Source organism: Euprymna scolopes, chromosome 22, assembly GCF_053919585.1.
Source record: "Euprymna scolopes isolate OS-2025 chromosome 22, ASM5391958v1, whole genome shotgun sequence".
Lineage (NCBI taxonomy): Eukaryota > Metazoa > Mollusca > Cephalopoda > Sepiida > Sepiolidae > Euprymna > Euprymna scolopes.
The window spans coordinates 6,715,369-6,741,604 of NC_136503.1; the positions used below are offsets into that span (position 1 = coordinate 6,715,369).

General features: G+C 31.6%; 1 protein-coding gene across 2 annotated transcripts in view; it reads right to left on the reverse strand.

The window, feature by feature from the left end:
• LOC145243872 (mitochondrial nicotinamide adenine dinucleotide transporter SLC25A51-like) overlaps positions 1-26,236 on the reverse strand; it is a 104,993-nt gene that overhangs the window by 14,220 nt on the left and 64,537 nt on the right. For both annotated transcript variants that reach the window (XM_080106944.1, XM_080106943.1), the window contains one exon: positions 20,006-20,922. In XM_080106944.1, the coding sequence (XP_079963070.1) occupies positions 20,019-20,894 (876 nt within the window). In that variant the 5' untranslated portion in view covers positions 20,895-20,922 and the 3' untranslated portion in view covers positions 20,006-20,018. The remainder of the gene's footprint in view (positions 1-20,005; positions 20,923-26,236) is intronic.

Consider the following 26,236-nt stretch of genomic DNA (forward strand, 5'->3'; position numbering starts at 1 on the left):
TACGAGACGTCACAAGTTTTTCTCACACCAATATTAACTTTCATAAGTACACAAATTTTCTGATTTACTATCAAATATTCATTAAAATCGAAAATTAAATGGCACAAAATAAAACGAAATCTAAAAAGAAAATCTATTTAAAATTTTTTAAATTTAATTTGATAACAATGCATTGTAGTTTTTCTCACCAAGTTTCTAAATATAATCTTTCAAATTTTACTTTTGTTGAGTGGGAAATAAATTTTGACAAAATATACAAAAATATGAGACAGAAGGAAAGAAAGATCCTCATGTATTACCTAGCAATGCCAGATATTTCTGCAAGTGTGTGTGTGTATATATATATATATATATATATATATATGCACATACATACCTTCAATGAAGAGTAATAAAATGCACAAAGCTTTAATTCTGTACTAGTTTCATCATATTACTCAATCATTTTTTTTAATGTTTTTTCTTTGGAGATTGTAATACTGTGTATGGGGCAGCCAAACCAGCTGCCAACATTCCCCCGGCTTTTTATTAAAACCAATCGAGAGCTCTTTAGTATCCTCGCCCTTCCCTCAAGTACAATTGTCTGGATCTCTTTTGCACTTGGTTCACCAGGAATATTAGTTAGGTAGGACTTCAGGTTCTTCTTCATAAGCCCTGTGGCACCTATAATAACTCGTATGATTGATAACTGCCTAAGAAGTGAAGCATCATGTGTTTCAGCATAAAACAAGATGGCTGATGCTGAAAAAGACGAGTTATCTGCCCATGTTTTTCGTTTATTTTCAAAATTTTTTTTTAATATTACTGTATTTTTTATTCAATAACTAATCATAAGATTAGTATTATTCCACAATTCTTATTTACTTTTGTTCTACATATTTTTACATGAAAGGACAATTAGCTTTTGTTGTGTAGTGTTTCTTCATTTAATTTTTTTTTTATATATATATATATATTAGTGATGGGACGATTCAATTCCGATACAATTGCTGATTCAGATTCTTTATAAATCCCTAAATATTTAATTATAAATTTGTTATTTTTCCTGATCATCATAAAAACACAAATGTGCAGATATTTTCTAAAAACACTTGTGGGGGAATGATCTATGGATTTTAGTTTTACTGGTTAATTCAAATCAATATTATTTCTAACAGCAGTGGAAGATTTTGTTTTAAACAAAAAATCAAATAAAAAAGATAATTAAAAGGAATTGTTTTTTGACTCTGAAAATAGCACAATTTTTTTCCGATTCCAATACCCCAAAAAGTTCCGATTGTTTTAATTCCCGATTCAAATTCATTGCCCCAATATTGATATATATATTTTCTACATAATAAAATAACTGAAGAAATGTCCCTCTGGACCAAATTATTGTAGGTTTACAACAACAGACACCACATACAATTTCAATACATTTAGTCTAATAGCCACTATCTTATGTAGCTTTACAACACCATTTTATTAACATTCAGTCGTGATAATAAAATGCTACATTGCATCCTATGAGCAACACCATCACAATCGCAACATCTGTAAAGGAAGTAATCCCTATTTTTCTCTCTAAATATTTAGTCCTACAACCAGTTGCCACCGGGACCAATTCTACATGTTCCACAGGTATTGTGATTACACCTATCATAACTGGTTCATAGATACAGACATGCTATAATCTTTCTAATATCTGATTCATAAATAATAAAGTCTCCCTCTACAAATTCCATCCATTCTGATAATTCTCATATTCTAGAATCTAGTTATTAGCTTTATAAACGAACTCTAACATTAAACTAAGATACATATTTTTAGGCCCGGATTCAAGTTCATTTACTGCATAGTTAAGATGAAACATTACAAAAGAAAATCATCAAGCGAATTTAAAATATCCCATTTACTTGCTTTCTATTATAATTTTAAAATAGGATATCCACTATAAAGATTCTCATTTTTTCTTAAACACAGGAAAAAAAAAAAAAAAAAAAAGACAATGCTGACTTCTTCATTGATGACGATGCCTTTGTCAAAACAACAAAACTGAGTTCTTATACCATTAAACACAGTGTTTAGATAGGTGATATTTCTATTTACTTGCCTCCCTACAAGGTCGGTTTTTAATGTGGGGAATATCCATTTCCCCAAAAAGGTGTACTCTGAATAAGAACAAAAATAAAGATTGTCTAAGTTGTGAAGGATTTCTCTCCCACTGACCGAGAACAGAAAAGGTGAAGTGTAGCATCATAACAGATACTACACTTGGCCCTGCTGTGATGTTTCAGAAAGATGCATTTCATATGTATTCATATATTGAAGAGTTTGGCTCCCAAATACTTTTGACTTTTATATGAAGATTTTTTTCTAAAAACAAAAAACGTCATAACTAAATTGAAGAGTATATATATATATATTATTCCTTAATTGGAATTTATTATGAGATGAGCATTATATGTTAATTTTATTTTTTTATTTCGGACTATTAGTATCATCTTTATTAGTTATGGACTATGGAAGATCAGATAATATAATAAATGTGGATTTATAAGATCAAAGAATCCAACCTTGATCGCCCTTCGGGGCCCGTGGCGCAGTTGATAGAGACGTTGAATCTCTACGGTTCCAGATGAACATTGTCTGAAGATAGCGGTTTCAATCCCACCCAAAGCGTGCCAGAGGTAATTGGTCAAAAATGTGGTGAGACGACAACAACTACGGATGGCAGTGATGGCTGAGAATGCAGTTAGGAGATTCGAAGTTCCTATCCGTCGCGGTTACCACCTGACGAAGGCCAGAGGAAGTTGGCCGAAACGTTGTGAACAAAAAAAAAACAAAAAACAAACAAACAACAATAACTAATAAAGATGAGACTAATAGTCCGAAATAAAAAAATAAAATTAAATTGAAGAGGTTAGCTCCCAAATATTTGCGTTTTTGTTTTTTTTTAATGCCAAAAGAAAAATAGAGAAATTTATTGAACGAAATAAAACGAACTTATTTTTTGCCAACAATTTTATTTACGCTACATATTTCTTTTAATAAAATTCAATAATTTTTTTATCGGAACAAATTAGAAAAATTTGTGATTATTTGGAAGCAAAACTAGTCAATACATAAATATATATGAAATGCATCGGTACTTAACATCGTACATTAATTTTGTTCACGGGCGCCAGTACTCACTATTATAATGGGCAGGCAGTGGCTCCTACTAACAACCGTAGTTTTTTTTAACAGGTGGGGTTGAGGGCATCTTCCATCGTGCAACGTTGGTACACAGGTCCTGCTAGTAATTTATATATATATATATATATATATATATATATATATATATATATATACACACACTTTATTTTTTTAAAATAGGCAGGTGGAGAATAACATTTCCAAAAATTATATTTTTATTTGACACAAGAACACTGAATACATCAATTTTATATATTATCATTAAATTATCATTAAATTTATATAAATTCATCTGGTAAATAAAAATAAAATAAAAAAAGAAATGTTTCGTTATTTCTCTACCTCATTGTCTCTTTCTCTTATGATCGAATACAAGCTTCTGGGTCTGACCTTTACTCCTGATCAGAGATGAAACACATACATCAAATCCATTGCCAAGACTGCTGGAAAAATGGATGCATCATTTTACCGCTCCAGACGATATCTCACTGCCGATGCAATTCTCTACCTCTATAAGAGTCAAGTACATCCAAGGATGGAGCACTGTTGCCACATCTGGGCAGGAGCTGCTAGGAGCTTTTATCCTGCCTTGTTCAAAAATAGATTTCGTAGCCTAGTGGTGGATGCTCCTTTTCTCTTCCCTGCAACCTCTTTCCCACAGAAGAGACAATGTGAGTCTGCTTTATCATTGTTTCATAGCAAGTGCTCGTCTGAGCTCCAATCTATGGTCCCCTCTGTCCTGACTTTCACAAAAAAACAAAAAAAAAGACACTAATCTAGCTGAAACCACTATCAATAATTTCGCTTACTCTTTATCTGTGCCTAAACCTAAACGTAGATTCCATGAACAAAGCTTCTTAGAACTACATGCCTGTGGAACACTGTTCCGTTTTCCTGCTTTCCAACTGACTACAATATGATTGTCTTCAAGTTAAACGTAAAATTCTTGATGAGCCATCCCTTTAAGTAATCCTATTTACTAAATTTCAACTAACAATTACTGCGATATTGTCCCAATGATTACCGTACATTCATTGACCTTTATCCTCGAGTAGTCTCCAGGCCTTGATAATTCGCGACTCCTTTATATATATGTGTGTGTGTGTGTGTGTGTCTCCCCATCACTCTCAACTGATATTACAACCACTTCCTCCCTCCCTCACATATTCCAACCGTTCCTTTCCTCATTTAAATATACTGTTAGCTACTACTGAACTGGCAGGACAATTTTCATCAATACAAAGAAGGAAGAAAGTATGTATCAAGACAGAAATGTTGTAGTAGTCACATTTGTTACTAGTACATATTTATTCTGAGATCTGATGTTTAAAAAATGTCAGGTTTCATTGTATGATTTAAAATAAACACTACCTTGAAACAGCTGTAAACCTCAATACCTTTGTGTATACTGTTTGGAACATGATACACACACACACACACACACACACACACACACACTTTTTAGAGGCATCAAACTTTAAATTAACAACTATTTTCTTTAATTGCCGATTTGGCAACTATCGATCATAAATGCCAAAAATGAATCTTTGGAATAATGCATATATAATGAAAAATATTTTTTTCTGCGATTTATTTTGCTTGATGCCCATATATGGTATCCCTTCATCTTAATGATTTGCAAACACCTTAACGCAGAGTCATTCCATATATGAACAGCATTCAATTGATGGTGAAAAGGATAGAAGTAAACATTATTGGATTAGATGAAAAAAAATCATGTGTGAAACGTATGCAACAAGTAAATACGGAGTATAATAATGAATTACATTTTTTGGTTGCGATTTAGTCACATTCGTTGCAAGATTTAAATTGTACAATATTAAGTGTTATACACACACACACACACATTATATATTATATATAGGCTGAATACAGACCAAAAAACATGAATTTAAAAAATGAAAATAAAGGTTAGCTAACCAGGTTTCGTTCCTCACTTATCGAAGTTAAATCGAGGAAAATACGATTTTAAACAAACAAAAAAGTCATGAAAATGGCGCTGGTAGGGGAAAAAAAAAAAAAAAAAAACCAAATAAACGGGGGAAAATTACAGAGACTAAATTAAGTCCAAGAAGATTTTCTTTTTGCTTGCAAAGGGAAGATCTTAAAGACTTAATAAAAAGAGTCTCTAAAATTTTCAAATGATAGGGAGAGTGCGACTTACTAAGGATCGTAAACATGTCAGCACTGAAATTCGTGGCACACGCATGGTTATTCATAAGATGGTCGCAAATCGCAGAACCATACGTATTACTCAGAACATCCGAGGGTGAAAAATTTGCATAACGAATCTTTGAAAGCACATGCTGTTTCAAACGAAAATCTAATCTTTGTGATGTTCACCCAACATAGTGCGCACTGCAACTACATTTAAATAAATAATAGTATTTTTATTAAGTCATTGAGACCTTCTCTTTGCAAGCAAAAAGAAAATCTTCTTGGACTTAATTTAGTCTATGTAATTTTCCCCTATTTATTTCTGTTTTTTTTTTTCCTTCCGAGTTTCATGACTTTTTTGTTTCTTTTAATCATATTTTCCTCGATTTAGCTTTGATAAGTGAGGAACGAAACCTGGTTAGCTAACTTTTATTTTCATTTTTTAAATTCATTATGTTTTTCGGTCTGTATTTAGCCGTTATAAAATTCTGTACCTCCCCCGGAATATTTTCATATATATATATATATATATATTAGATAAAAGATCAATAATTGTAAAATTATAAATCAGCTTCAAAAGGAGATCATACATTAATTGAAACTTTGCTCTTTTAGACCTCTCGTCTATTACTCTCTCATGTATATATATATATATATTAGTTGCCATAGATATATTTTCATACAAATACTAAGTGCTACTCATATACTGAGCACTGTTAAAGTAAATACGGAACACATAGAATATATTATATTACATTACAATATGTGTATATACATGAAATAATTATATATGTATATTTTCTATTCTTTGCTTGAACATTTGATTTAATAAATTTTCCAATTGTATTTTCATTTTGAGATATATATTCTGTAACACGTATGTAAATATTACACTCTTACTTTAAACTTTTTCTTAATAACCAAGCACTTTGCTAGGGTTCTTTCCCACTTACGTTTTTATGTGTGTGTGTGTGTGTGTGCGAGAATTATAGTCAGTGGATAGAAAAAACAAAGCAAAGGGGAAACAACATGTAATTATAGGGTTGCTATGACTATAAGTTACGTTGGTGACATGCCACAAAAAGCATCGTCACAGTAGTTGATATGCCAGAAGGGTTATGACCGTTTGAAGATGGTTAAGGTATTTTAGTATATATAATTTCATAAAAAAATTAAAGTTAATAAAATAAAAATTAATTTTAAACAACTTTTAGACCAAGTGTACATTAAGTCAATTAAGTAGGTCAATTATGTTAGCAGTTGAAAGGAATGGCTTGGCCGCGACACTATATTTGCATAAATGTTGATAATCAATGCAGTTGCGTTACAATTTGACTTTGAAAATTTGGTTAAAAAGAAAAAAAATTCTTGGAAATTTTTTTTTTCAAAAGAGAAACATTTAAGACAAATTATTTGTTGAAAAAGGTGAATTTTCTTGTGTAAATTTATAAATATTTTAGAAATCGATAAAAATTTATGAATATTTTGGAAGTCGATAAATACATGATTTTTGAAACCGCAACAAAAGACTGCATTTTTAATTTTTTAATCCTTGTATTTCTACAAGAGGATTTATTGGTTACACTTCAGTTTGAAATAACTTAATCATTAAAATACACAGTAGATTGAATTGTTACATTTTATTTTAACTAAATCCCGTTATTCATCACAGTTAAAGTTTTGACTTTTTTAGATGAAGACTGATTGTTATATTACTTATATTCATCAGACTATTGTTCTCATCTTGAGTGTTATTTGCATAATGTTTCAGTCGGATTGTACTTCAGCTCTCTTCAGGCATGTTGGTGGTTGTTTGAAAAAGAAAGAAAAAAAAAAGTTACTGGCTCCGTAGATGTTTTCGTATTTTGTGAGTATCTATTTTAGTTTCAAATTTGTGAAAAATTGACAAAGTGGAGGCAACTAATAAAAATCGATAGGGATTATCTCCCTTTCATTGCCAGAATTTTAAGGTTGTACAATATTAGATTTTTCTATAATTAGAGGCTCCCAAATGTTATTAAAACCTAGGCTTGGTCTGCTGCCTTTGAATCGCCTGACCCTTCATCTTGCACCCCTGTCAATTATTTTGATGTCATTCCACAAAGGGAAGTGTGTTCCTTTTTCTTTCCATATGTGATCAGCTAGTCTCGCAGTATAACATCACAGTCAAGTTTGAAATAGCATTTTAATTGGATAGAAGCACTTTAGTTCTTGGATATAGTTTTCAAAATTCAAATAAAACTGAAATTAGGAGAAAAAAAATAAATTTATAAAAAAACAAAACATTGAGATAAAAAGGAGGTGATTTCATAATTGTATAGAAATGGAATCTGCTATTTCATCTGATGTAATTGTTTATGAAATTTCACACAGACTACCAATTTCTATTAGTTACTAAAAAAAGAATTCAGCTGCTGATCAAAGTTGACAATGATTTGAATTTGGTGACAGAGTTCATTGGATTTCCTCGTGGAATCTGCGTCTTTGTTCGTGAAGTTAATATTGAAACATAATCCACCGCGCAACACACAAAACTGGTTGCATTTATGAGCAGAGATGGCATATACATAAATATATGACAACAGTCTGAAGACAGCGTGGCCAAGAAGCAGAAACTCTGCCAACGGTTTGAATGATAGAACCCCCCCTCATATATATATATATATATATATATATATATATATATATCACACACACAAAGTTGAGTTTTGTGGCACTGTCATTGATATAAAAAGCTTACTTTTTCTATTTACAAATTATTAAAATGAACTCAGTCATGGATATGAGAGTGGTTTAACTTATTTGCATATTCTTTGAAAAACGAACTTTAATTATTTTTAATTGTTTCTTATAGGATAATTAGTTTCATTTAACTATTATACTTTTTATATTGGGCATAATTGCGTAGCATTTAGGATAAAAGTATTAGCACACACACACACACACACACACACACACACACACACACACACACACACACACACACACACATGTGTGCACGCGCGTGTGTGTGTATGGGATGATCTACCAAACTCAATTTTTAGTCTTAATTTACAACTTGATAAGAGATGATTAGTGGAGGATTTGATTTGGTAAAAATAGCTGCTAACGAGTCAAAATAGAAAAAAAATGGAACTTGGCAGGAGTAAGTCGATTAAACCTGTTACTTCTATGTATGCACAAATATACATTTATAGGTTAAAGTTGTTTAATTTTTAATGTTTTCTTATCCATCTGTCAATAGCTAAAATGGTAGCAAATAATGCTGGAAAACTAAATGTTTGTTTTGATTCTAGCTGATGGCACCAGAGTCTTTTTTTTTTTAACTTTTGATTTATTTTTTTTAAACTTAATTTTACATGTGTGGTACTAATGATAAATATTTATTGATTTTAAACTACCAGTGCAACTTTAACCTATAGATCAACCCGCACAAGCATACTTTTACATTTACGAAAATATATGCACACATTACATGGGCTTTTACAGTAATCTGGGGGGGGGGAAGCCTATAATATTTAGGGATTTAAAAAGAATCTGGACTGTTAATTGTATCAAAATCAGGAATTTAGAACGGAATTAGTAATTGTATTGGAATTAGAGAAAATATAGGAATCTTTCATCACTAAAATTTACCACACTTTATTTTAACTAATGTCACTTTAATTTATGTTCAATCAATGCTGAGAACATTGGTACCCCCCCCTCTATCACTGTCCTAAAAAGTTAATATCACATTATGGGTTGGAGGTGAGGACAGGTTTTCTCATTCAATCCTTCTGATCACATTTTTTTTTTTTTTTTTTTTAAATAAAAATTCAATATTTTCTTAAAAGAAAATTCTACCTACAGTGATTCCAATAGAGAATCAAATCAAACACTGCCAGAAAAGGAAAAACTTGCAAACTTTTTTTTTTATTGGATTTCTTCAGCCGGATGAAAAAAAAAAAAAAAAACAAAAAAAAACCCCTTGATTTTTAAGTTTTGTTCAAACAAAACATTGAAACAATTTGCGCGATTGTAGTTGATCCTGAAAGTTTTGTTTACATGCACGTCTGTGTTAAAATGACTCCGTGCATTGTTTTAACATTTTGCATGAATATTCAGAATAGGTACAGTTGTGTTATGTTGCCTTTGAAGGTTTGTTTCATCCCAGTGGTGACTCTTTTACAAACTTTAGTATTATAGTAAATATACACCATCTGCTAATCAACAGTTTAAAGACCTCAAAATCAGTCAATGTTTCCATGGACACAGTAAAGATAAAAGGGATATAAATTGTGCTACTGCCGTTTTTTTTTTTCAAAATCAAATTTCTGTGTATTTTATGGTGATAGTATTGAAATTTTTAGATTTTAGTTTGACTTAACTTCTAGTATTTAGAACCTGTACTGATGAAGAGACTTGATTACAATAACGGCCTATTTCATCTCAGAAACGATTGTACTACTTAATTGTTGTTGATGTTGAATTCTTGGAATGGATATAAATTACCATGTAATAAATTTCTATATTTCGAAACTTTAATAATCACTCTAGTTGATCTAAATGTCCTACTATTGAGCTGATTTTATACTTGCATTATTTCTCAATATATAATGATCTAAATAAAGCTTCAATTTTTTTTTGGTTTATAATCGATAAAAGTTTGCTTAGGGATTTGCTTGATTTTATATGAAATTAAGTAAATATTTTTGGCAAAACTTATGACTGGCCTTGTGTGTGTATATATGTATATATATATATATATATATATATATATATATATATATATATATACATACATACACACACGTGTGTGTGTGTGTGTGTAAAAAAAAATATGTAAGAACAATTTATCTTCAGTAATATGGCATCATCATATTACATGTGTTGTCATAATACCAAAAAATTAGATCATGAATAATAGAAAAAAAAAAAAAAAAAAAAAAAAAATCAAACTTTTTCAAACTGAAAAAGTAATTGTTTTAGAAGATTTAAATATAAAAAATAAAATCCAATTCTGAAAATATTTAAAAGCACAGGGAACAACATTTTCTCTTGTTTGTAATGAGTCAATCGACATTTTGGCTGTGTAGACCCCCCCCCTCAATATTTTAATTAAAATTTATTCATTTATTTTTTTAATAATAAGCACCAGTTAATTGTAATTGATATATTTTTCATTATTTGTTTAATTCTCAATAAAAATGTTCAAATTTTTCTTCATTTAGACATGATGGTGGTGGGAATTTACATTAAACTTATATAGCAAATTGTACACATACTCTAAAAATTTAACATTAATTTTTTTTCTTTTTATCTGAGAATTTATGGACTTTAATCAACAGATTAAAAAAAAGAAATGAAATTAACTTTAAGTTGATAAAAATATACTCAAGGCTGAAAATCATATCAGATAAAAATTTAACAATTTAAAAAAAAAAAAAATCTTAAGTTATAAACTGAAATTTTGGTGCTTAGCCGATAGTATTGTGAAGAAAAAGTACATATAAAAAAATCTGAATAAATTTTTTAAGCAATGTACACAACTGCCAACTATCTTTGATTCATTTACTGTCAAACTTCTGAATTTGACAAATTTACTGAGATTTTAGGATGTGTTTCTCTCGACCCTTAGCAGTTGAGAACGGGGTCGACAGAAAACGTTAAAAAAAATTAAAAAAAAAAAATTGCTTTTCTGTTCCGATTTTTTAAATACACTTTTGATACATTTAAATCATCTGGTAACAAAATCACTTTTTCAATTTAAAAATGGACAATTTGAAAGGAGGAGGTTGGACTGGTAATGAAGAATAGGAGAGAGGGGGCGGAGGGGGGAGTGATTAAAAATAAAAATGTTTATAAATATAAATCATAAATCCAGTTGCACCTGATGGCTTTTCAGCAGCTGTGTGCGAAGGTTGAATGGAATTAGTTTGTCAATAAATAGATTGAATTTTTATTAGCAAGAAAAGAAAAAAGAAAAAAAATGTGTTATTAAACTTCAAAGAATAAGCATCTAATAATATATATATAAATACATACACTCTTGTAGTATTTAACTGGTGTTGCTCATATGGAGATATATTGCTGGGCAGAAATAATTTCAAATATAGTTATGTTTATCATGTTTGCCTTATAAGAAAAGTTTAAATAACTTTTGCAATATGAGGTAAAGTAATAATAAAAAAAAAACACAAACACATTGGGCGTTTTCTTAAAAAAAAAAAAAAAGAAAGATACTTGTTCTTATAGATAGCTGTAAAATGGAAGATAACTTTAATAGGTATACATATATATTTTTTTCAGAACAATTGCTGATTTTTGTACAGTTTAATTGAATTACTTAGGTATATATTAGTTGAACTTGAACATATTTAAAAAGTATTTTCCATAATTTTAAACGATATCAATTTAAAAAGAAAAATGTTACGTTTAATAAATTTATTGTCTGACAATTTTTTTCCATGATAAACACTTGCACAAAATTGGAACGGAGTTGAATAAAGACTATAGACTGAACACAGAAAGAGCCCAATATCCTTTCAGGTAAAGCTTTATAACAATAAATGTGGCTAATCTGAAACTATTTTACTGCAGTTTCACAGATCATCCATTTCACACAAGTGTAATAAAATTGTGAATGCCTTTACATTCATAAACACAAATTAACCTGAGAAGTTTGAATTTGTGTTAAGTGAAGCTCTAGCCAAGTTTTAAGATAAGACACATATTGTGTGTATATATTTATATATATATACATACACACACACACACTAACAGGGGTACCCGGCGTTGCCCAGATGTGAAGAGGGGTAAGGAGTCAATACAACCAGAAAAAAAAAAAAAAAAAAAAAAAAAAAAAAAAAAAAGACGCTGTCTGGGTAGAGAGATGTGTAAGAAAAAAAGAAAAAAGTTTAAGCAAACGGTAAAATAATTCAGTTTTGGTTTTAAAAGGAAAAACGTCCCATTACGTAAACCTCAAAATAAGAAAAAATAAAATAAAGGGGCAGGCAGGCTCAAACCTGTAACGGGAAGGAGGAAAAGGTCAAAAGCAAATCGCTTAACCTCCGCGGCCACTATGACATACGACTTTGCTGTCGTTCAAATTAAGGCTAGCCATTGCAAGCGCGTATGATGACTTTGCAAAAATGTTGACAAAAAAGCGACCCCTCCTTGTTAAAAACAGCAGAGTTTAGGGTGAAGGAATTAATGTTTTTAGCCAATTTTTTAATATTTGTTTCGAATTTGAACCTGGTCAGTCCTTCGATCATTTAGTAATACAACAACGTGCCGTGAAATCATGCTTAATTACTCTTTAGAATAGGTATAATTCCATTTACCTTTTCTCATAACTATGGTTGAATAGTAGAGTAGACTAGTCTCTCAAACATTGGTAGTGCAACTAATATAGAAGAGGGAAAACTTGCAATAACACCAGTCATTCTGCCAGGGATGCTTCCAGGTAATTTAAATTTCATCTTGTCACAGAAGAAATGCATTTGGTGATGACACAACTCTTGTAAAGGGTATCAATTTTCAAAACATTTCTTTTCAAATTTTTTATATAAAAAAGGCAAATGTTATTTAATAGCATTTTTCTTAATGAATACATGCTGCCTAAACATACACATACCTTCAAATTCACACAAAATCGTGGTAACAGCTTAATGATGTATATATTACTAGAACTCAAAATATAAATATAGTAATTTGATTAATGTTCTAAAGTACTTTTTCAAACAATTATTTCTGCCTATTCTCAAAACAAGAAATTTAAGATGCTTTCAAAAGGGTTCATCACAGTAATTTTTTTTACCATCAAAATATACACAAAAAATCGCCAACATCAAAATTATTATAAATTCTACTACAGTAGAACCCTGGGATAAGGTGGCACTAGGATATGTTTTTTTGTTTTTTTTTCAGGTTACAATGTGGAATACAATGTTTTTCAGGCCCCTGGTTATGGTATTTGCCCTGTCTTAGGGTGTTTTTTTATGTTATTTGATTATATACATGTGATGTATATATACATGTGATGAAATAAGATGGAAAGTGAGACAAGTACTCGAGAAAGCCAAGCCTCCTAAATCAAACATCTCTCGGGAAGATAGGCTGGCTATAAGAACCCTACAGAGTGACAGCAGTATAATAATTCTGTCAGCAGACAAAGGCAATGCTACTGTGGTGATGGACATGTCGGAGTACTCTGAAAAAAATGGCAGACCTAATCGCAGATGGTAGCTACAGTAAAATAAAGAAGGACCCAACTTTGAAAACAGAAAGAAAGCGGTTACAAATCCTTACCAAAAACAAGGAACACATCGCTCCGATGAGATATAGACAGCTGGTCCAGCATTACAGTAAGCTACCACATATGTACGGTCTCCCCAAAGATGGTATTCCACTCAGACCCATAGTGAGCTGCCGAAGCACAGCATGCCACCCACTGTGGATATAATAAACCCATTAGCAGGCAAGTCAGCAAGACATGTAAAGAATTTTTTTTTTTATGCGTATATAATTAGTGCATGACATGATGGGAAGTGAAACTTTTTGAGGTACTTCTATTATTGAATTTGATATTTTGATTAAACAATGCTGTAACTAAAAGGTCTTTTCACTATTGGATTGTTTTGAAAAAAAAAAAAAAAAAAATGTAAAATTAAATAAAATGAAAACAATTTTGATGTTGGCAATTTGGACTTTTTTTTTTAGTTTAATTTGATGGAAATAATAAAAAAAAATCACTAAGGAAGCCTTATCAAAACATCCTGCATTTATTATCAAGAGAAAACGTTTTGAAGATGGGCAGAAACAATTATTTGAAATAAAAATGTTTTTATAACAAAGGAAAAACAATTAAACACAGGAAGGAATAAAAATCGGAAATTTTACTGGTTCCGTTTGGATCAATGAACATCTTCAAAAAACATGTTTTCTAAAAACGTTTGTTGATCTGAATGAAACTGGGGAAATCTTGTTTTTTCTCCCACCTTTTTTTCTGTCTTTCATACATTCTATCTCCGTATTTAGTTTTATGATATATTAGCAAGCCGCCCAGCATTGCCCTGTCATAAAATACGCATGAATATTATATTGTAATCATTACAGAAACTGAGACATGTACAAGCGAGTATTATGTTTTTTTTAACAATCAACTTCTTGTAAATAAAAAAAGAAATACTCAAGCTAAAATTGAAACCAAAACCACAAAGACAGGGAGTCAAGTACAATAACCATTCAGCCAGTGCGACATGTTCTTTAAAAAAGTGTTTTCAAACAGACTCATACTTAACATAAGGAATCTTTAATGTGAACCATTCATGAAACAGTTAGCAAACAGAAAAATCTGACTCCCCCCCCCACGTACCAATTTTTTCAATTTTGACTCCTTAGAAGCCCCTTTTTTCCGGATGAAAATCTATTAAAAAATTTCCCCCATGTCTAAATAACCTATATACCAAATTTCAAGTCTGTAAATTAAAAATTTGTTGAGTATGTAGGTTGAGAAGCGTCCTCACACACACATTTTCACTTTTATAGAATACTAGCATTCAGCCCAGCTTTTCTCAGGCCCTATGTACTGTTCAAAATTTATATGCATATGTATATATTAAAAAATGTGCATATGTATGATAATGTCTTTCTATATAATAGGCTTTCTTAACTACCATAGAGAAAAGTGGCTAGAGATTGCAGAGGTCAAATTATTTTTAATTTTGACCCTTAACATTTGTTTACAGCTCAAATCAAATTAAAATGTCTGACCCATATCCAAGTAACCTACATCTAAAATTTCAAGTGTTTAGACCCAAAACTGGCGGAGGAGTTTAGTAGAATCTGCAAAGGTCAACTCTTTCAACTTTGACCTCTTACCAGCCAAATTTTCGCCCAAAATCTGATTAAAAAGCTTGCTGAAAGTCTGAATACTCTTTATGTAAAATTTCAATTGGCTTAATAGTTTGCAAGAGACTGCACAGGTCAAATCTTTTGAACTTTGACCCCTTGGAAGCCAAATTTTCAAAAAAAAAAAAAAAAAAAAAAAAAAAAAAAAAAAAAAAAAAAAAAAAAAAAAAAAAAAAAAAAAAAAAAAAAAAAAATTAAAAAAGCTTGCCCTATGTCTGAATACCTTTTATGTAAAATTTCAAATTTTTAGATAAAAAACTGGCTGAGTTATTTGTTAGAAACCGCAGAGATCAAATCGTTTTTGAACTTTGACCCTAATTTTGACCCTTTAACATTTGTTTTGGGCTCAAATCAAAAAGTTAGATCCATGTCCAAGTAACCTATATCTAAAATTTCAAGTGTTTAGACCCAAAATCGGCAGGAGTTTGGTAGAGTTTTCAAAGGTCAAATTGTTGAACTTTGACTCCTTAACAGCCAAATTTCTGGCCAAAGCCCAATTAAAAAGATTTTTCTAAATCTCAATACCATGTATGTCAAATTTCAAGTCTGTAGACCAAACATTGACAGAGTTATTGCGTAGGGAAATGTACACACACACACACACAGACAGATACGCATAGACATTTTTACTTTTCTAGATATATAGATAAATTGTGTATTTTATCCTTATATATTTTAAATATAGGCCTGTTTTGCTGTATCGGAACTCTTCAGTGTGAATAAAAACAGCATGAGATTTTAAACCCAACATGATAAAGCAGTTTAAGACACTTGCCCCATATGTTATCACCCCCCCCTCTCAACACAAGGTAAAGGAAATCTAATATACTTATACACTTGTATTATCTGCTATCTAAAGTACTCAATCTTTTACAGAGTGATGTATATATTTGTATGCATATATGGGTTTGTTTTATGGAATAACAATCCTTTTAAAGTTAATTAACGCTGAAAGAAAACCTATTGGAAACGATTCATTATAAATGGATCAAAGATAAACTGCTATTTAGTTTGTAAGAATTTTATGGAAGATAGAAATATCCAACAATGATTACAAAAGCATAAGTTGAAGTTGATAATTAATTCTGCAGATGGTTTCACCTTTTTGGCCTCTAAGGAAAAAGGAATACCCCACTCGACAAACATAAACATCAATATCTCAATGATTAATTATAGATAGAAATAGTCAATAAAAAATAGTAAGATCTAGTTTTTGTTCCAAAAGTAATAGATTAAATATAGTTAAAAAGAGCTTGATATTAGTGAGGTTTTCTTGGAGTGGGAGAATAGTGAAGAGCTATTGGCATGTCAACTGTTATTTTTGCCAAATCCATTCGTTTTGAAAAAAAAGTGTATGATGCTTCAAGTTCTTGATAATAATTCAATTATTCATGCTGTTTGCTTTAACAAGTTCTCCAATGTGTGCGCACACACACACACACACACACAGAGGGTGAGTCATGGGAAATGAATGTTTTTTAGAAGGCTCCTTGCTCTCCTTGAGTAAAGGATAAAAAGCGAGGAAGGTACTCTTTAAACCTGCTTAAGATGTTGTTTAGTTTGTTATTTGTTTATCTTTTACATTAAATTTTGTTTTAGTTATTGATTTTGAATATCCTTTCTTTTCAGTTCATTGTCCTCATGCTACCGTGGAGTTGTGAACGCCGTGTGTTTGCTTATGACATGTGAAAAAAAAGAAAAAAAAAAGGTAAATCAGTGATAAAAACCCAACGTCTCTTCAAGCGAAGATTCAATATCAGCTGTCACAGGAATGTACCAAGCCGCAATATCATTCTTATGTGGGTTAGTGCACTAAGAATGACTGGTTCAGTATTGAAAACCAAACCACTTGGCCCTACCAGACCACCAGGAAATGTGGATTGAGTGAGAGAGGCAATCACCTGAAGTCCCATGCATTCTGCTAGGCAACACTCTGCAGAACTGGGAATAAGTCAGAGCACTGTGCAGCGAATCTTACATAAAAGTCATACAAAATTATGACTGGTAAAAAAGTCCCGCGGATTCAATTGTTGGACAAACAGTGCTCGACATGTTTGAAGAAAAAAGGATTTGACCCTAATAATGAGTGATGAGGCCCATTTTCATTTCAATGGCACAGTTAACAAGCAACTCTTTTGATACTAGGCTTCAGACAATCCTCGTGAATTACATCAGCAACCACTACACAGCCCAAAAGTGACTGTCTGGTGTGGTTTGTGAAAGTGTGGGACTTTTAATCCATTCTTTTCTGAAGGAGACGAGACAACAATGGCTACTTCCAACTGCCGTATTCAAATGTTTGAAAACAGTTTCCTTCCTGAGCTTCACAGACAAGGAATCAATAGGGCATCAATATGGTTTCAACAAGATGGGGCCACTGCTCAGACAGCAAGAGCATCCATGATTGCTGTTCAAGCTGTATGTCCTAATCGTGTCATTTCAAGCTTTGGAGATCTCTGGTGGCCTCCATGCTCACTCAATCTTTCCATGTACGATTTTTATCTGTGGGGATTTTTGAAATCACATGCCTATGCTGGGAAACCTCACACACTTGGAGAATTGAAGACTGCAATACGTGAAAATATAAAAAAAAATAGGTGAAGAAACTTTAGTGAAAGTGGAGGCTAACTTTAAAAAGCGACTTCAAATTTGTGCTTGTAAAAATGGCCATCATTTATCAGATATAATTTTTTGCTTCTAAATATTCCATAATGGCAGAGTTTAGTAAATGTTTTTTTTATGTATATTATAAAATTTTTGTTGAAATATTTGCAGAGTTTTGTTTTCCTTAAAAACTTTCGTTTCTCCCGTGACTCACCCTGTATATGCATGCAACTTTGTGTCATACCTAGGACATTTAACTAGGTCTCTCCTCTTTCTAATCAATGCAGTCATCATACCAAGTATATATACCGTATGAATTTTTATTTATTCAGACATTCATTTTTGGCTACATACTACATAATACTATTACCTAGTTAATTTAAACACTTCCTCCTTCAGAGGAAGTCGGTTCAACCTACTCACGATAAAAAACAATGCTTTACACAACACACACATAGATTATATATCTGTATACTTACTTTTGATAGTCAAAATTTTCATTTTTAAGCTCAATATCTTTATTATTTGTCTTTGCCTGTTGCAATTTTTCTCAGAAACTACTGGACCCAAAAGAAACATTAATTGGATAATAATAAAAAAAAGCAGCTGTTAAAATGAACTGCTTTGCAGAAGAATGAAGAAATAATTGAAACCTGTTTATCCCTTCACACACACGCACATTTCATGAGTCACATATAATATTATAAGGAGACAGATTATGCTTTCAGTATTTACTTAAACAGTGCTCAATATGCAAGTAGAGCTAGGTAGTAAGTTATGAAAATATATTTATGGTAATTAAGCTATGCAGGTGTCTATATTTCATCCCCGTGATGAACTGTCAGGTTAACATGCATGGGATTCGTGTTACAGAGTATTTTTAACCTGGCAATTCCATCTGGGGATGAAACGTTGATGCTTCTGTGTAGCTTAACTGCCAGAAATATATTCCTATAACTTACTATATAGAGGTGTGTGTCTGCATGCTTCTGTTTTTATGTACACCTAGAATAATTGCAGATCCATTTCTTGATAAAAATGCACAGAGTGATCTGGGTGGGGATATTTGGCAGTGATCAGGATTTAAGGGTTAGAAAAGAGCAGACCGTGCACTCTGTCCAGGTTTAGCAAAATGACTTAAATGAAATTCAAACTTCATACAGTGGTTAGGCTATTTAGTGCTTGTAGTGGAAATTGTAACTTGTAACTTTTTTAAAACTTTGCGGGAGTTTTGCAAACATTCAATGTTCAACTATTGATAATATCAACTTCATAGTGATCAATGGAAGATTTTTTTTTTTTTTTTTAGTGTTGGAAGTGACTATCAACTGACAAATCCAGTTTTAAACAGATCTCACAAGTTTTAATTAACAGATTAAAGAAATATATGAAAGTGAGCTGTTGATTTAGGATATTCATTTTATGTTGTGATCACATCAGTTTCAAATTAGAAGCAAGTATGTAACCTAGCTATCTTGATTAGTATATGCCCATGTGTATGTGTGCAAGTGTTTATAAAGTCTTGTTGTAGACTATGAGTTATTTTTCTTATAAAGAAAAAAAAAAAAAATAAAATTAAAAAAAAAAAAAAAAAAAAAAGAAATTCATTGTTTTTTTTTTTTTTTTTTACAACATATCAACCCTATTTTTGGGGTTATTTAATGCCGAAACAATACCTATCAAAAATTAGTTATTGATCACGAGTTACTATTTCAATTGCAATGGTGAGGGGGGGGCATTTCAGATTCATACCTTACCTAACATTATTTGAGAGTAAATGACCACAACAGATCCAATAGCTAATTTATTAAATTTTTGCTGTATTCATCAAACCTTAATACATACTTCTTAATTCAGAGAAGAAAAAGGAGAGGATCGCATGCTCTCATAGGGAATTGTGAGAAGGACAGAGTAGAAGAATAGTTGTATATGAATGCAATCAAATTTGTAAACGGATTTAAATGTTTTGGATTTCTTAGTTTAAAGATAATTCAAGTTTAGTTTTTTTGGTTTTTTTATAAACAAATTCTTAAACTGCAACAAAATAAATTAAAAAAAAAAAACATGTCTACAAAACTACTTTTAAATAAAATCCATTCTTTTGTAATTGTTGACAAAAAAAAACAAAAAATAAAAAACGAAAAATACCTACAAGCAAAGAAAGATCAAGATTTTGGCTTGAAGTGCGATAGCAAAATTTCATAGGATGCATTAATAATTCCCCACGACAAAAAGGACCGCATGTAATTTATGTGCACTCCTCGCATGAGGCTAAGGGGAGAATTGTTGCGTTCGCTCATCAAAATACGGTAGCTCTCGACAACGCCGATAAACTTAGTTCCATACTCGGACTGCATTCGAGTTTTGATTGCATTTAAAGGAAATACGAATGTACTTATGATGGCCCCCAGGAAGGCGCCACTAACAAAGTCTTGTAGAGCAATCTCTATGAAATTATCAGTCTTAGGTAGGTGTTTTTTGACGTGGTCTCTTCCAAGAAAGAAAAGCGCACTGCTTGGTCCATTTCGCATTAAGATAGCCGTGAATCCGCGATAATACTCAGTTAACCCATACCTCCGTGTCTTTTGAAAAGCTTCAAATGTATTCTGAAAACGTTTATGGTACGTATGGTCCTGCATAAGTGTCTGGATGCGTTCGAATGGCAATAATATTGCTTCCGTGGTACCTGCGAGCATAGCTGCCGTTCCCTTAGCCACATCGGTCGGCAATGCAGGCCCATGCAGTACAAGCAGTTCATGGTAGCGGTTATAAATGCCAAACATTATGGCCATAGAGGTCGACTTCTGCATCAGTGGAGGTAACAAGCCACGGTAGAGATGCTGGGGGCCTTCAGCATAGATTTGTTTGCAGGCGGTTACACAGGAAATGCCAAACAACTGTTGTCGAAACATCACCTTGTTCATAGGGAAGGTGAGCGTGATGTTGATGAAGGCGGCTCCCCAACCACAGATAAATTCTGCATACTTCACCGTGTTCGGCAAGGGTGTGAGGTCAGGCTGAGTAAAACCAGATGATCCCATTCCTTATGACATCAGCATACCACTCAATCTAAGAAATCAAAAATAATGCAAATTGTAAATATAAAAATGAAACAAAAGAAAACAAGCAAGGCTATCTGGCATTGCCTGGATATCATAAAACACTAGACAATTATGTACAGAAATGTTAAATTTTCAAACAAGTAATTGTAGTTATGTTTTGTATTTTTTTTAGACAGATCCATTATTGGGATTATTTGAATTGCTATTTTCATCTTGGGGACTATTTTCACATTTCACAGTATGAAATATACCCCAAATAAGATTGGAGGTTACAGTAGCCAAAATGTGAAAATAACAACCAAGACAAGAATGGTAGTCTGAATAAAAATATAAATGAAGCATTAACAAAAAAAAAAAAACAAAACAAAAAAACTCTAAACACATTTCCCTTTAGACAATGAATTACATCAAAATTAGCTTCTTTCACAAATAGTTGTTCATTGCTATTCCACATCACAACAAACAATTCTCACTTTTCATAAATCTCAATTGAAAGACAAGTTACTAGATAGAGTTTTTTTCACACACAATTTTAATCCAGTATCAGTTATAATTTTACTTTTTACATTGCCATCATAAGACTTCAAATTAGCTGCTCCTGATATTATATTTCATCCCCCTTGCCAGGTGATTAGACACAAGGTCAGGAGTGGGTTTGAAAAACACAAATGTCTGAGCAGCCCCATCTGCATTTGTCGGTAAGGGACACCTCAAGTGATTCACAATCAACTCCTGGTGTCATATACTAGATTACTTCCGTTAGTGTCACATGCAGACACACACTACATCAGCAGTAATATGTTGCTACACAGTCATAAGCATGTTTCAGTCAGCCTGTTACCAGTAACTAGAGACCTCTTTAGGCGATAAAGCTTATGCAAAAGCAAAGATTGCAACCTTTCTTTTTGTAAAAGCTGTATAACCTGAAGAAGTCTCTAGTTACTGATAACTAGCTGACTGAAACCTGATCATGACTGTGTAGCAACATATTACTGCTTATGTAAAAACAAACAAAGAGTATACCCTGCTCTACTTCAGTATTGACCACTCTTGTACAGAGTGTCCAAAAAGTCACTAAAGGGTTTAGAGGTTTTGAACTTAAATAGATTCTTTATTTTTGACTAGCCTGGGTGCCCAGCGGGGGGGGGGGGGGGGGGGTTGTAGGTGTTGGTTGAGCAAAACAAAAAAAAAAAAGTAAGCAGGCTTGAACCTGTAACGTGCCTGTAAAGAGGTGAAAAAAAAAAACAAAAAAAAAAAACAAAAAAACAAACGGTCTTATTGATGTACCTTCAGTGGTTGTGATGTCATGGGTGGTCGAAATAATGTCTTTTATGCGCGCCATTGACACGAGGTTTGAATGACTTGCAAAAATGTCAGCGAAAAAAAAACAAAAAAAAAACGACCCTACTTGTAGAAAACTACCCAGATGAGGTTAAGGAATTAATGTTTTTGGCCAATTTTTCTATATTTGTTATCCGAAGGGTCGTGCTTCAAAAGGATACCGATCTCATGAAAATCATTCGCCTCTGTCGAAAGTTTTAGGCAGACATACAAATATACATAGGTACATACATTTAAACAGACAGGTGAGATTAATATTATAGACGAGCCTGGCGTTGCCCGGGTGTTTGGAGGTGTGTGTTGAGCAAAAATGCCTTTTAAATGTTGCCCATTTTCAGCTTTGCATATTTGTGCTCTTTCCAAACCATTATTCATGACAGATTGCAGAATCTCTGGATTGTGATTTAACTCCTTTATTTGGTTCGGCGAGCTGGCAGACTTCGAAACGTCAAAGCCCAAACCCCACAAGAATTGAAGGAAAACGTCAGGAATTAAATAAGGGAGTTAAATCGCAATCCAGAGATTCTGCAATTTGTCATGAATAATGTTTTGGAAAAAGCACAAATATGCAAAGCTGAAAATGGGCAACATTTAAAAGACATTTTTCATAAATAAAGATTGTTAAATTTTGCATTAAAAAAAAAATCCCAATATCTTAGTCAGATTGTGTTAAAATTACAGGAAGATATCAAAAATAAAGAATCTATTTAAGTTTAAAACCATTCAGTGACTTTTTGGACACTATATTAACCTTGTAAAACTTCACTGGAAAACAATAACTTCAGATTATAATCAAAACTCTTGCACAAATCAATATTAACAAATCACCCGTACCAAAACATAAGCTTATATTAATTTTCATTACTAACCTATTTCACTTTAGCCACTGCACATAAGCAATTTGATAACACACAGTAAATTATAGCTGTTCTAGACAGGCTATTTCCATTTATGTGTCTATTCGTTTTATTGTACCTTAGTTCTTTTTATTTATATGATTTTATTATATATACTAGTTGTACCCGGCCACGCTTTGCTAGTTTTATTATATATACTAGTTGTACCCGGCCACGCTTTGCTAATTTTATTATATATACTAGTTGTACCCGGCCACGCTTTGCTAATTTTATTATATATATTAGTTGTACCCGGCCACGCTTTGCTAGTTTTATTATATATACTAGTTGTACCCGGCCACGCTTTGCTAGTTTTATTATATATACTAGTTGTACCCGGCCACGCTTTGCTAGTTTTATTATATATACTAGTTGTACCCGGCCACGCTTTGCTAGTTTTATTATATATACTAGTTGTACCCGGCCACGCTTTGCTGTGGCTCAGTCTGGTTAATGCAAGTATTAGATTGATTTGGATCGTTTGCACACACGACTATAATAACTTAAATACGATTCTAAAACATAGCACGGTAATATAAATGCATAAGCAAAACATTTATTGATAACATCAGATGTATTTAATGCAAAATAAAAATTGTAGCCTAGCATATGCATACAAAAAACAAACAAAAAAAACCCTAATATATTGTAAATACGATTTGAAAAAAAAATTAAAAACAGCGTATTAGCGTACGTGCATAAGAAAAGTTTTAACATGTACGATAAATCTAATGAAAAATAAAAAGAATTGTGTGTTTAATAGTATTTTCAAGTGAAATTCAAGTTTATCTTCTTTTATCAAATTGTTAGGTGAAAGTACAGAATAGTTATGAAACCCCCTCCACATATTAAGAATGGTTCTAAATCACATTATTTCCGCATACATACAATAAGTGTATAACTACCTTTTTTTTTTATATTTGTTTATTTTTCCCAATTTCATTTTTAATTCGTAATTTTTGTTTAAATTTCTTACAATATTATAAAATATATTTTTTACAGATATTTTTCTAAAAAGGAGTCAAAAGTAGGCACCGCCAAAACTGGGGGGGGGGGCAGGTAAGTACTTTTTGACAGACCGTCTTTTTAAAAATCTACCAAAAATCAGGTAATTATCCGATCAATACGAAATTTGCAGTGATTATTAAGAGAAGAATGAACTTTATAACAGTGTACTTATTTTTCATAAACGATATTTATTTATATATATATATATATATATATATATATATATTTTTTTTTTTTTTTTTTGCTTACAAAACCCCCCCCTCTTGTTTTGAGGGGGTACAAATATGCTTAAAATAATCATCTGAAACTGAACACAACATATTGTGTTGTTGTAAGGGACAGAATTATAGATTAAAAAAAAAAAAAAAAAAAATTGATTGCATACCTTATTTTGACGTCTGAATATCAGAACTTCGATTGTGTTTAATTATCCCGCTTTTGGGTTTTGAAGTGTGAAATTTGGTGAATATGTTAAGTAAAATAATTAATTTAAGTTAAGCAAAACCAAAAAATTTTTTTTTTAATATTTATACAAAAAAAGCCATTTTAAAATCTTTGATAAATAAATTAACAATTTTTTTTTAGCGAGCCGAATAATGCATGACCATTATTAAACAGGGCATGCTTTGAAGAATCGATACAAAAAAAAAAAAAAAAAAAGATATTAACCTGCCCTTTGTGTTAAAAATAGCATCATTTTTTTCGATCCCGTTTGAAAACGTTTGCCGCCTTTTGACTACGGTGGACCAAACGCACTGAAATAATTTTTTTTTTTTTTATTCTGCTTAAAATCGCCCCCCCCCCCCCATTTTGGGGAGCCTGGCCCCCACACACATACACATTAAAAACCAAACTCATACAAATGGTCACCCATCTGGTACTGGCCAACCTCAGCTTAATAATACATCGAAATTTTCGTCACTGAAAAATAAGTTTTTTTTGGCCTGTTTGGTCTTCCATAGTTTGCTTTTTATCAAATGCAAACGTAAACATTGTTGATCCAGACTCTAGATCGATGCGAAGTAACTGGTTGCCTATATGAATAAGTGGAATTATTTGAAATCCAGGTACTTATAATATTTTTGCATATTCTCTTAGAAAATCATCCTAAATCTTAGTTAGACAACAAATAAATTATTTCAAAAACATTTTTTTTAAATATTTATGTACGTTTTTTGTGCAAGACAAAAAATGTCAATTGTTAACTTCTTGGGAAAATTTAACATTTAAAATTTAATTAAAAATAGAAAAAGTTTTACATTATTCTGTTTTGATAAAATTCAGGGTTTTATCTTTCTGGAAAAAAAAAAAAGTTACTCAGAAATAATGGATTTTAATAAATGTAATTTCGTTTTAAAAAACAACAACTTAATTTTTCGGCCATTTTTGGCGGTGTCTAGTCAAAAGCGAACAATTTCTACATGCAGTAATGATGCAACAAAATTTACGAGTCCACCTTCTCCATTAAATACAACAGAACCCTCTACTTTCTGACAAGTTATTAAATATAGCTATTATATGGAGAATTCTCACCCAACTTTAAATACATTTGCTCTTTCACAATTAATGGCAAATGATATAGGAATTTGGAAGGCAGTTAATCCACATTTGCCTCTATTAACTGAATTGTGGATTGTGCATAAATTGCAGAACATATGCTTTAAAAAAGTTAAGCAAATAAATAGAAATTATCAAAAATGTTCTGATAAAAAAAAAAAAAAAAAAAAAACTTAATTGTTTGACATTTCATCTTGTTCGTGCGAATTGCAAGTTGTAGTGATAAAAATGTTAAATGCAGAAAAGAAAATTGTCAGACAAAGCACAGTCTGTACCTGCCCTCTCAAACAGAAGGTAAGTTTATTTTTATATATTTTTTTTTTATTTTCTCTTGTTTTTAATTTTTTTTTTTAAATGTCGATATCATACACATTTTAAATTTAATGAATTTCTATATTTGTAGTTTATGTGAAAAGAAACTAACAATTTTTATTTTTGATGTAAAATAAGATAAGATCAGAATTAACATTTGTAAAATTGTACGCTTCAGGTTCATCTGGAAGAGCGAGAGTATTTGAA